The following is a 13,412-nucleotide window of genomic DNA, read 5'->3' on the forward strand; positions in this document are numbered from 1 at the left end:
GCTCGCTTTACTCAGGACTAATGCAAGAAAGGCCTCCGGACTGGACAGTATTCCTGGCCACGTCCTGAGAGACTGTCCAGATGAGCTTACAGATGTCCTCATAGACATCTTCAACAACTCACTGAGCAAAGCTATTGTTCTGACGTGCCTCAAAGCCACCACCATCATCCCGGTCCCAAAGAAGCTATCTCCTTCCTGCTACAATGACTATTGCTCGGTGAAACTCACTCACATCATTATGGTGCATTGTGTGCCTAGTCGCATCAACTCCACAGTCCCTCCCATGCTTGACCCCTACCAGTTTGCATATCGGTCCAACCACTCATCAGAGGATGCTATCTCCGTTGCCCCTCACTCAGCCTTCACCAACCTTGAGATCAAAAACTCACATGTCAGAATATTTTTCATCGATTACAGTTCAGCATTCAACACAATCATCCCGAGCAGGTCATTTTCAAACTACACTGGCTGGGACTCCACACCTCTCTGTAAAGTAAGTTTCTTTCGGCTTGTCCCATTAGGGGTCACCACAGCATGACATCTCAGATGGACGCTCATATTTGTTTGGCAGTTTTTACGCTGGATGCCCTTCGTGACGCAACCCCTCTAGGGGAGTGCAACTGGCTATTGGACGTCCTGACAGGGGGACCCCAGGCAGTTCACCTCCAACCCCATCATGGTGTATTGGGAGGCCCCCAATGATGTGTGCTGAGCCCCCTCCTCTTCATTCTGCTGACCCACAACCAACTCCAACCTCAACAAGTTTGCAAATGACAGGGTTTTGGTGGGCCTTGTCAACAGCAATGAGACAAGCTACAGTAGTGTTTTTTTTATTATTTTTTTGGGCATGCCATCATATTTAAAGGATTTTATGTCATGTACAATCTGATAATAAAGTTACTTGAACTTGAACTATTTCAGCACCGTATGCCCCTCCTGTGTTAACAACCCACCGGGAAAGTGAAGTACGGAGTAAGTACATCCAGAAGTATAACCACTGTGAGTTTACCTTTCTACACAATTATAACTAAAACAAATTGGGATTGAAGGGTAAACGTTCAGTTTACCCTATAGAACAGTTTTGGATGAATTAGAGCGGTTGTACATTCCCATAAAAACACTCCTTATGCATTTCGAATGGGATGTCACCGTATCACTCTTTTGTGAATAAGAGCTAGACAAATAAGCTTGACTTAAATTCATATCTAAGTCAAGGCAGGTGAGCGAATACTTTTGTCAATGTAGTCTAAGTCAAAATACATTCACAGCATGCTGCAAACTACTGTTAACATTCAAGGAAAGAAGACATCTAAAAAAACAATGTTCGGAAAAAGCTAATAGCTTACCAGTTTTCAATGATGTGTAGTGGAAAAACCTCAGTCTAGAGTTTTACCCTAAAGCAACTCAACACTCAATGGCCAAGAAAGAGAGCAGCAAAACTGCATTTTGCCTTGGAGGAAAACAAAAACAAAAGAACATCTGTAATCAACACAAAGATGGATACTGTGCATGTTAGTCACCCAAAATGCAAAGCACAGGGGTGGATCTATTCCTACAGCGTGACGACATCTTAAACCGGTGACAATTATACACACTGACAAACCAAAGCAGGAATGTGAGCACACGATGATGTCATCTTGCAACAGGATGTGACATTTAGCTTTGATATTGCTGTGATGACAGCCAGTCTGGATGCCTGTGGAAGGTGACAGTGTGTGGCCGATTCACAGAATCCTACAGACTTGTTTGTGTCACATTAACCTGTTAATAGCCCATCTGACAAAATCCTCAAGGGAATAAGTACACAGTATGTCCCGAGAGCCAACTTCTGTCCCCAACGATTGGCTCACCAAAGTCCTTGCCTTAGGCCACTGCCCCGCTCACACTGCCCTATGGCTCTTTCCACAGGTGGTGCCTGGCCGGGCCCCATAGGTACGGGCCCGGCCATCAGGTCCTCGCCTTTGAGCCCCACCTCTCGGATTCGATCCCGAGGAGGCCCTGGTGACCCGTGTCCATGCAAGGGAAAAAGTTTTTCAATGTTTTTATACATCATGGGAGTCTTCTGAGCTGTCCTATGTCTGATCCCTCACCAAGGACTTGATTGCCATGGGTGACCCTGCAAAGGTCATAAAGCCCCAGACAACCCAGCTTCTGGGATCATTGGGACACAGAAAGCCCTCCACCACAATAAAGTGACAGCTCACGGAGGGCAGTATGTCAAGTTTCTCTTTTAAATAGTGGATATTTGTAGAGTGCGATATGACATGACAGCACATCACAAAGCATGTGTCACCCTTTGAGAATCAAAAACTGACAATGTCTGGTTTTAAATGAGCGATGTCTGCCCCCCACTCCATGCATCAGACACTCTTTAGAGGTAACGTTATGTGAGCATATTGGTGTCACCCACCAAGACGACTGTCAGGGTGATGTCATGTGTAAGACATGTCTGATTCACATTTATCTCTGTGCTCCAAGGACATCCGATCAGCAGCAGGTTGACTCCAAAATAACCATTCAGAGGAGAAACGAGACATTAAGAGATGAGGACAGTCACAGCAGGGTTTCGACGGCTGGTGAGATCTGAACCTGCTGCTGCAACTCACCGTGCTGTCAGCGACACGTCCAGCTCTAAGCATTTTGTTCTCGTGTGACACGCACAAGCATACATTTAAAATACTCCACTGCTCTCAGTTTCGACAGACTTAGTTGGCCCCAGTGTATTCAGTTTGTTTAGTTCGTAATGTACAGGTACAACCTACGCTAGGTTTGACTCTGAACTGCCAAGGAATAAGGGTTGTGTGTTTCAGAGTTATTTCACGCTGTGTTGACCGCGTGAAATAAACTCTTTGTATCATATTGTAACATAGATTCAAATATGTAAGTCATGCAAAGTCAAGCCATAGTTTCTTTTTTATTTAAGTGATTATTCATTGCCAATGATCATCAACAGTGATATGGCTGCCCAGGTTGCAAGATAAATGTAATGAAACACAGGCATTAATATTAACAAAAAAAAAAAAAAAAAATCACAGTTTCACTAACCAGCCAAAGAAAAGTCAACTTGTCTTACTTGACATTTTGTTTCCTTTAATTAGTCTTTGGAGATGTACAACAAAATGACTTGAGTGGCTCCACTCGTAAAATTGGCGGCGTCTGCCTCAACCTGCGCCCGCCAGTCTCCCTTTCAGTCACTGTGCAGCTATTCCAGACATGTTTGGCCTGGTCAAATAGGGGAAGGGTAGTAAACAAAGAAAACAACCTTGCTGCCTTCTGAACAACACACAAATTCCAAGGCTACATAGAAAATCCATCAGAGCAGTATTTAATAATCACTCACTCTAATAACACTTTATTCCTGCTTGTTTGCGTTCTGGATCTTGAAGAATCAGGTGCATGCATTTAAACTAGACAGGTTCCTGTGGTTAAAACAACAACTGGTGAAAGTAAAGTAACCTCCAATTGGGCTGCATACCACACCAACCACGGCTTTCTGAATGGAGTGAAAGCAAGCTAGCCATCCGCCTTAGACCAGGGGTACAGTGGTACCTCTACTTACGAACATCTCTAGTAATGAAAAATTCTGGTTACGAAAGGCAAAAATGGGTGCTGGATTCACAGCCCCAAAATTCCACCGAACGTAAACATCCTGTCTTGTTTTGAAAGCGTGTGAAAGAGCTGCTCTCCCATTGGATATTGCCCACCATCTTCAAGGCATGCCATTGGCTCGGGGGGACCTCAATCATTACCCGTGATGCTCTTCCTTTCCCTTCTACACTCGAGCATCTCCGAATCACACGCTAGCGCACATTGGAAAAGTACAACTTTTTCGTGAATTTTTCATTTGTGTTTAATACAAGTTTATTGATCTTTCTTCACCTTGGAACCAAAGAAACTTATGTGGAATGCACAAACACACAGGTGAATGCTGACAAGGCACATGAACACGAACTGTAGGTTTCAGAGGCTTGTGAGTTAGAATGAGAGCAACAAGCATCCTAATCCTCGGGATACACCATTCTTTTGCAGAGTTCTTTTAACTCCATGTCCAAGGTCAGTGTTAACAATGGCACCAGAAGGAGTAAAAAGCCATGCATTCAGAAATCAACACCCACCTGAACGTCAGCACAAGTGAATCAGTCTGGCTTCTGCAAATGAACACTGATGACTGATGGGTGTCGGATGTGCCGCGAGAAGTTAAATTCTATTCTCTGCCACGAATAATTCTTATTCTTCCACCGCATGGTGAGGTTCTAGGCTCTATTCCTCACCTAATTTACACTATTATTCCATTCCAAATGTTCCTGAGAAAACAGATAAACTTGTGAAAAGTTGTTTTTTAGTACTGGTTAAAAAAAAAATGCCACATCACTCTTATGGTGTCTTAAAGGCCGGTATCAAAAAAAGGCAACAGTGAGCCAGTAACTTCCTGTGTCTCAGAAAGTTAGAAAATGCATTTAAGTGTGGCTGGCATGAGGGACTAGGGCTCTGAGTGGGTGCGCAATTGTGTGGGAGCCGGGAGAATGAAATGGAATGAGACATTATCATTGTTAAAAATTACACTTCTGTTCATTTGAACATCCAAAGTAAAAATACCTGCCCATATAAATATCTGTACATCTTAGCTTGTAAGCTCATCAGAAAACTGTCTAGGAAGTTAACGAGGCAGCGAGCTCACAATTATGCTGTTAGCTCATCAACCTGACCGTCTTTTTTTTTTTGTCTTGTGCGTGTCCATTTAACAGTGACACATAAATAAAACTCCAGACAGGTACTTGACTGACAGGTGAAGGGGACCAATCCCCACCCAACCAATCAAGAGGCGGGATTGGTCCCGGCAGTTCACCAGAGAGTAGTCCGGAGGTCGGGATACGTCCTAGACCAAGGGACCCTGGGCAGTCCGCCAGGCCCACTGAGGCGCCCTGACAACCAGGCACCAAAAAGAGGCCGCATGGACTGGCTTCTGGAGCACCGCGGTGAAGGTTAATAAGAAAAACTTCACAACATTTCTCTGTGGTCTATCAAATCTAAAAGGCAGTCATTTTGGGAGACGATGCATAAAATATGTCTAGTATGCTCGTCGTCGTATTACTCCATGTTTTGTATTTAAACATCTATTGCTTGAACGGGTTTGGAGTCACTGATGGTGTAATGACACACACGCCTGACTTTGGTGTGAGCAGTCTGACTTCAATTCCTGCTCAGTGGTGTCGGTGATCTGATTGGTGACCAGTCCAGGGTGTATTCCGCCTTTCGCCTGAAATAACCGGGATAGGCTCCCATGACCCTTGTGAAGATAAGTGGCTTGGAAAATGTACAGTTGGATGAAGCAGTATAATACTAATACTGTTTGTTTGCCTGTATATTGCATCTTCCTTTCTTTACTACAATGCTGCTTTGAAGCAAAGCTATGTTGTTCAAAATAAAAAAAAATGAAATTCAATTTTTTAAACTTAATCTGAAAATAAACTAAGTAGGAGTGCCATTAAACATCTTAAAACCTCTTTTTGAAGACTTGTTCACTATCTGCAAAAACTGCTGCTTTTTGTCAGTTCACTGCCTACCACTCATTTCTCAAAATGTGGTCAGAAGAAAAAGTACAAACAAAATTAGTTAAACGACAGCTCGCATCTGAACAACTTGAAAGAAGGGTCAGCTGTTTCTCAAGAGACCATTAGGAGCATTCCATGAAGATGGAGTAAAAGGGAATTCGTAAAAGGGAATTCCTCCATTTTTTTTTTTTTCGGGGGACAGACGGAAGGCTTAAATTGGAGGAATTAGTGACCAGGAGGCTTCCGGTAGAGATCCTCATTAAATAGGAACCAATATGCAATTGGAGCTATTCTTGCTGACCTTCTTGAAACACAACCATTTCCACAGCTTCACTCTGAGGAAGTCCATAAAACCAAAACGTGGATTTTTATAGTAGTGAAGTAGTAGTAAAGTGGATTTGGCACCACATTGGGTGCCAGTGAGGTGACAACAGAACTGATATGTATCATACCATGTTGGTTATCTGCGGCCCCCTCACAGCGTTGACTGAAGTTCTCATACGAGTCCCAACGGATCAGAGGATCCTGAGTGTTGTAGTCCACACAAACGCTAGGCCCATTCTCTAGATGGCCTAGACCTGAGGATCACATTTCGTGATGGGATGTGGCACCTATATTTATCAACAATACGGTACAATAAGCAGTCAGATAAAAAGATGTTACCTTTGATTTTCTGTGGACCATATGAGAAGACGAACTCCACCTTCCCATACTCAGGGAACCTGTCGTCTGTACAAAAACACAATTTACTTTAAAACAGTGGACATTTCCCACTCTACCCCACAAAATAATATAAAATGACAATTTTTCTCTAAATGCATTACAATCTTGACAAATAAATGAGGCTTCACTATTGGAGGGGATAGGTAGGGAAACCAGCCACAAATGAAATGAGTACATACATTATTATATCGGTGTGTAATTGACACTAAACCAAAAGGTTAATTGCCTATAGATGCCACAAGACGGCAGCAAAACACTTGTTTCTATTAGACGAGGCCCTAGATCTGAGAAAAAGAAGCTTCTTCCATCAGTTTGACGGGAGGGGATAAAAATCTGGACCACCTTTATACCAAATGCCTGTATGAAAGGAGCTCTTCATTAATATTTTAATTATTGAAGAATTGTATTTATACACTAATTTGGGATCAATGTTGTTGTTATTATCATTTTATTTGTTGTTTTTTATGTTTGGACTTATGCATAGAACTTAGTTCTGCCATTGTTGAGACGACTCCAATGTAGCTGCATGGCATTGATGTTCCATCAAATGGCACCAATTTATTCATCCATCCATTTTCTGAGCTGCTTATCTTCACAAGGGTTGCGGGAGTGCCGGAGCCAATCACACCTATTTTCGGGCACCAGGCGAGGTACACCCTGAACTGGTTGCCGGCCAATCACATGGCACATAAACGCAAACATTCACAATCACACCTAGGGGGAATTTAGAGTCCTCCATGATCTCCTCCTGTTCCTCCTCACATGTGGAAGGAAAAAACGGAGTGCCTGAAGAAAACCAACGCAGGCACCGCGAGAACATGAAACTCCACACAGGTTTGGGCAGGATTTGAACCCCAGTCATCAGAACTGAGGCAGACACTCAAACCAGTTGTCGCCAAGGCAATATTTTAGATACAGCTTTGCGCCCGCCACCAACCCCCCCCCCCCCCCAAAAAAAAAAAAAAACCTTGTGAGTTTTTGTGAATAATGGAGGATAGATCCTCTCAAAATAGTCAGCATATATGCAAATTCTGACCTGCGAATATGGGGCTATTCACTGAAGCATGTAGCTTTAGTCCTTGAATTTACAATCACTCATCTGTACCAACCAACTAACCCTAACTAAAACAGTCATTCATTAATCTTGCTTTCCGATTACCCTCACTAGTGTCATGCCGTGCTGATTCTTTTTTGTATTTCTTGAGTCAAGGTACCCATTTTATCAGTGAAACATCTCATGGCACAACATCAAATACAAATCTTATTAAATGTGGAAACACAAATCATTATGTACATTATGCCATAAAATTGTAGCGTGTCACTGACAAATATAGACGAACAAAGATATAATGTTTGTAAATGTTTCAGACTAGTCATTGGATTATTTCCGGCAACAAACCTGACGATCTCTCACGGCGCATTACGTACGGTGCCATGGCACAATGTTGGGAAATAATCCTCTAAAACCTGTGGACTGGAACAACCATCAACTTCTCTTTGAATGTATTACATACAACTATTTTGTAAATATTGTCAATCACAATATTGGACGAGTTCAATTCCAATTCAACATTCACACATTTGAAGTACCATTAACTTTGCCGTATTACCTTTGAATGTCTCGTCCAACTCGTTCTTCCCAAACACCACTCCGAGATCATGGATGGCGCATGTGTGGAACTGTACTCTGAACACAACATCCCTAGTGGGGTTTCTGTAGCGCTTGTGGTAACACTTGAGCTGTGGGAGGTGAACGTAGAAAGATGGTATGGGGTGTGATAATAGCATAGAAAGCATGATCTGGAGAAACGTGGAGGAATGACTCACCAGGATGTCGCCCTTCAGCAGGAGGCCTGGCTCGATGGTGATGCAAATGCTAGTGTTGCCATCTCCCTGCACATTGCTGTGTGACAACAACAACAGGATCTAATAAAAAAAGCTATTTAAATATCCAGCAAACTGAGAGAGACATACTAGTGATTTCATACTATATTCCTGACGTATAGACTGGCTGCATCGCCTGGTAAATCTTCAGGAATGGACGGCAGCCTGGGCAGGACCAAGAGGGAGTGAACATTGAAAAACTTCTCCCTCACTGCCCAAAACTGGGCACTTGAAATAGTTGCAGTGCAGATACTCACCTCCTTTGGATTCAAAGTTGGGAATTCCATGCATGATGACGTGATGCAGGAACAGAGGCTTGTTGTTGATTTTTATGTGGCCAGACAAAAGGCCGTTAAAGTATCGCACGTACCTAATAGAGCAAAGAAAGTTGTGATAGAAGGAGACATTGAAGGCAAGTGAGTGAGATGAGCCCACATCCATTATCTTTACCCCTTTTTTTCATTAGTGTCATAAGGGATCTGGAGCCTATCGTGGATGATTTTAGACAAGCATTGTGGTACAATCTGGACTGGTCACCAGCAAATATAGCACATGACAAAAAAAAAAAAAAAAAATATATATATATATATAATATATATATATATATATATATATATATATATATATGCACACGTATGGACTACATACAAGCAACAATTAACTCAAATAACAATATGCATATTTTTGTAATGTGGGAGAAACCCAGAGCCTCTCAACAGTGGGCTAGATGTAGTCAAGATGCCAGCTCTGTTGTTGCCTGAAACTATGTCCCACTAACCCTACAAGAAAATAATTGTATGGAATGAAAAAAAGAAAAAAAATCAAAAATAAGCATCTTTCCCCTCTACAGTCAATTCATTCTCCTGTTCCTGTTTCCTGTAATTATTCCAACTATAATCCCAATCCGGTTCCACTGTGGAAAGTGCCTGATGGAACTTGTGTGTAAAGAGACCAGCTGAAGGTCTGGTGAGTTAACCCGCCCAATCGCTAAACATTATTGTCAGGAGGGTAAAAACGTGAGGAGGCCAAACACCTTTGCTCCGTTGATTGAAGCCAGATGGTTTAGGGAGGCGGGATTCCACACAAGGAAGGATGGTAAAAAAAAGTAGAGATGCAAGGAAGGAAGGAACAAAGGAATGAATGGACTGACGAGAATGAAGGAACGAATGAAAGGAACCAGTGCAAGATGCGCACATACACGTCTGCCACCTTTTGGAATTCTATTGCATTATTTCTATGTGTTGACGGATATGTACAGTATAACCTGCTTCCCATCCTGGAATGTAATGTCATGTTTGATCATTTAATGACAGAATACACTTGTTTTAAACTTCTACAGGCACACAGTAACTAAATTCATTCCAGTTTTGATGCTGCACATTCCGAACTATAGTACCAGGCAAGTGAGGGCAGTTATAATTATATCTGAAACGGGAAATAGCAGCTTGGCCGAGGATGAGCCGTCAGACTTGGAAGCTTTTTGTTTGTTTATTCTCTGTCACCTTCTTCTTATCTCCCTCCTGAAAGTTTCTTTGATTCTGCAACATGCTTGATGACATCATCTCACTGGTGGGAAAACAAGCTTAACTACTCTCTCTTGAGAGCGCTCTTGGCATGAGTGGAATCACTCAAACAAACGCTTTGGATGCTGTGACATTTTAACACAATTATCTCGATTCAAACTAAATTGCAGGAGACAAAAACTTTTCCTGTGTAAAGAAATGAACCCCATTTTTACCAGTCATTGGAAAATTGTGGTTTTGAAAGAAAGTGCATACTTTCTACTGTGTGATGAGCATACATTTTCAAACAGGAAGTGAGGTAACAACTAACCTCCTCTGTGACGGCTGACCCATTGGAAGCGCTTTGTCCTCATAGAAACGCCTCATTGCAAACCTGTCCAAGGCCTGGTCAGCGCTGCACAAGTACATGATGAAATGGAGTTAAACAACGGCATGATCGGAAATGTTTGAAGAATAAATCTGCAAAGTTATCAAGTGTCTCTAAAGTTCTAACATCTGGCTGCATTAAAGAATAATGACTCATCTGAGATGCTTGCTCTCAGAGAACCAGAACAATAAACCAGCCGGGATGACTTGTGTTGCCACATTAATCACAAAGCAGACTCACATACACCTCAAGGCTTTCAGAAGTGGGGGAATTGAAGTTAAAGTAAAGCAGTATTGAACAACGGCAACCATCATAAAGTAGCGAATTCCAAAAAGGGGTACCTTGCCGATATGTTGCTGTAGTGCATGTAGGCAGCCACTACCACCCCCGTCCGACCTCGGTTTCCCTAGAACACCAAAGAGGACACACTGTACAGGATTGTAATGTATAATACAAGTCACAAATCGTTTGACTACTAATAGTACTTTGTTGTGAAGCACTACAACGTTGTGTGGATCGCCATTGAGCCAGGTGTCGATGGCCTTGCACATGCTGCAGATCTTGTCCAGCGCCGGTGCATGATTGTCTGGCCAGCCGAACTCCAGCACCTGCAGAGGAAAAGTGAGTGGGAACTTTCTCAAGTGTCACCTTTTACATCCTTTATGTACCTTGGGGTTCAATGTTGCTAGATCGTTCCTCAGATCACTCAGGTTGAGCATCTAAAAATAGGAAGTAACAGGATTAAGGCATAAAACCCCACAGGACGACCATTAGATCCATTCAGAGGGTATTCCTCACCAGGTAGTGTTCACCGTGTTTTGAGCGCAGCATGGCCGCCACTTCCTTCAGGTGGACGGTGTAGCTGCGCTCCTCGGCAGTGGCAGGGAAAGAGAAGGAGATGATCCTCTCAGTGATATAGACCAAGTCAACTTCGTAGCTCTCCTCCATGTCCTGGACCATACTCTGACTCCTGGGGAGAGCAAGCACCCATCAGGTGACCACTTTATGACGTCATTGTGCAAACGCAGGAATGATTGAAGTTTTTGCGAAGATGCACTTAGAAGCTTTTTTGCTTCACAGTTTCCCATCCAAGAGGTGTTTGACATGACCTCTCAGAGATGAGAGCAAAAACTGATGAAAAAAGTGGGAAAAGGGAAAACACACGCTAGGGAAAAAGGGGTTAACACATCCCACACATTTGAACATTGATAAACAAAATAAAAGTGCTGTGTTGATTTTCTTTTGTATGACTTAAAGTGTATTTGGACAAGTGTTTGTGCACGTGTGTTCATGCATGCTTCTCTATGTGGTATGACAAGCAGGATATATCTTACCGTGACTGCTTTCGCTTTATTTCCACACTCTTGCAAGACCTGGCTGACCCCTGAAGGGAGGAAGAGGATAAAACAGCAAATGCACGTCAGAATCAGAATCAGAATCAGCTTTATTGGCCAAGTGTGTAACAACACACAAGGAATTTGTCTTCGGCAGTCAATACTGCCCTGGTACGACATTCAAAACAAAGAGCAAACAAACAAGAACAAAGAACAAGAGACATTCAGTTAATAGGAACTATTCCTTATAAGAGTCATAGATGTGCAAGATGCAGTCTTCTTCATTTAGAAGAGCTGAGAGTGCATTAGCATGCTAAGCCTGTACAAAATGCCCTTACCCGTTCACAGTACCCGTTATAGACCAGTGCAATGACAAGAATTGTTATACAGTACAGATTACAGAATCAGATGTAACTTATTTGACAAACACTGTTTAAGGTGTGCAATCCTGTATAAAGTGATCGTGACTCCTTTTTTGGAAGGGAGTAAGACGGGGCTGCGAGAAAGATGACATTATCCTGTGTCAAGAGCAAAAATGGGAAGCATCCTCTTTAGTGCTTTGACAGGCACCAGATGTGAGAAGTTCCTTGGACACTGCTTAATGAGTGGTGCTGCATTCCACATCACAACAGTCTGCTGCCTTGTAGCAACATGTGTGCCAGCTGTTATAACTGCAGACGAGTGCAAAGTAGATGTTCTTACAAAAACCATTGGGATTCTAAAGTGCTCAATTACATGTAGATTGAAAAAAATACAGGGGCCAGGTTACTTCTGGGTAAAAGAAAAATTGAGAGAACTGAAAACAATCACAAAAACTTCTTGTGTTTGGGGTTGCACTGTCAAATACAGTATATCCTAATAGTTTGGGTGTTTTTAGATTTACCCTGAAAGAAATCAAAATTAATCTAGTAGAACCTGTGGGTGAGGAATCTAAACTCAGTGGATGTCAAAAATAGTTGTAAAGAGAAGATCAAAAGACACCCAAGTAGCCACTTCAAAAGGGACAGACAGGGAACTATGGTAAACCCTCATCATCGGGTTTGTGGAAGACAGGGTTGGGATGTCTTTGGGGAAATGTTGTCAAATACAGTGTCTAGCCAGCTAGCTAACATCAGGTCTATAGTGTGCTATCCATTTCCACAACAGAAGCGCCATGAATTGAAGCAACAGAGAAGTCCATTAACAAGACAGCCCCTCTATAATCATGTTAACTACGAATGACTTTCCACTACATCTATTTTCAATTCAACTTAACCGTTCTGATGTAAATTGAGGCTGGCATTCAATCTCCCTTACAAGAAATTTACCTTGAAACATTCTTTCCAACTAACACTTCGCACATTTACATTACAGTTGTAGAGAAGAAGGTTAAAATCATTGTTCAACTAATTCCTATAGCTCTGCCCCAGTCAAATAACATTCGGTTTGTTTACGAGTGGTGCAATCGGAGATTGCTTGAGCTTTTCCCGCCAGAACGTACTGTATATGTAACAAAATTGTGGAAAATAAGCCCAGTATAAGCCTGGTCTCCATGTGGGCGTGGCCTACCTTGTTGACCAGGTGACCTGTACTCCACCTCCAAGGGAAGCGCAGAAAGGTAAAATGCCTCCAAAAACAGTCACTAAGAGGCATGGCTCAGCAGGTTGGGTGCTGCATTTTGTTTTAAATATTAATAAAATTGAGAAAATTAACTCTGGCAGGCCACATCCATGTCCAAAGAGGTTTCACTCCTCCGTCAGCGGGTTTTCATGATGAAAAAAGATCCTCCACGATGCTGCTTTCGCCAACTGTGGATGTTTCCCTCAACAGCAACATGTTTCCCTCCTTTGCAGCTACTCCTCCCTCTATCTCATTATCTCTCATTATTCCCAACTACCCCACTGCAGTTTCTCTCTTTTTCCCCCTCAAGCTAAGTGTGGATGTGCACTTCCTTTGCACTGTAAACATGCGCTGGTGACTATAATTACTCTTCACAATGGAAGTTCTGAGTTTAGAATAGTTACAACCAACTTGTGTTGTCCTGGTGTTG

At 42.5% G+C, this 13,412-nt stretch overlaps 1 protein-coding gene across 5 annotated transcripts in view; it reads right to left on the reverse strand.

The window, feature by feature from the left end:
• The window catches only part of tns1a (tensin 1a), a 43,071-nt gene that overhangs the window by 15,909 nt on the left and 13,750 nt on the right, over positions 1–13,412 (reverse strand). For all 5 annotated transcript variants that reach the window (XR_009796502.1, XM_061830621.1, XM_061830612.1 and 2 more), the window contains 12 exons: positions 11,384–11,433; positions 10,848–11,019; positions 10,718–10,768; positions 10,535–10,657; positions 10,391–10,455; positions 9,993–10,076; positions 8,417–8,529; positions 8,264–8,324; positions 8,103–8,178; positions 7,886–8,015; positions 6,216–6,281; positions 6,005–6,130 (listed from right to left, as the gene is read on the reverse strand). Coding sequence is in view for 4 of the 5 variants with exons in the window: in XM_061830621.1 (XP_061686605.1) it covers positions 6,005–6,130; positions 6,216–6,281; positions 7,886–8,015; positions 8,103–8,178; positions 8,264–8,324; positions 8,417–8,529; positions 9,993–10,076; positions 10,391–10,455; positions 10,535–10,657; positions 10,718–10,768; positions 10,848–11,019; positions 11,384–11,433 (1,117 nt within the window). In the remaining variant the exon portion in view is untranslated. The remainder of the gene's footprint in view (positions 1–6,004; positions 6,131–6,215; positions 6,282–7,885; positions 8,016–8,102; positions 8,179–8,263; positions 8,325–8,416; positions 8,530–9,992; positions 10,077–10,390; positions 10,456–10,534; positions 10,658–10,717; positions 10,769–10,847; positions 11,020–11,383; positions 11,434–13,412) is intronic.

Source organism: Syngnathoides biaculeatus, chromosome 2, assembly GCF_019802595.1.
Source record: "Syngnathoides biaculeatus isolate LvHL_M chromosome 2, ASM1980259v1, whole genome shotgun sequence".
In the NCBI taxonomy this organism is placed as follows: Eukaryota; Metazoa; Chordata; class Actinopteri; order Syngnathiformes; family Syngnathidae; genus Syngnathoides; species Syngnathoides biaculeatus.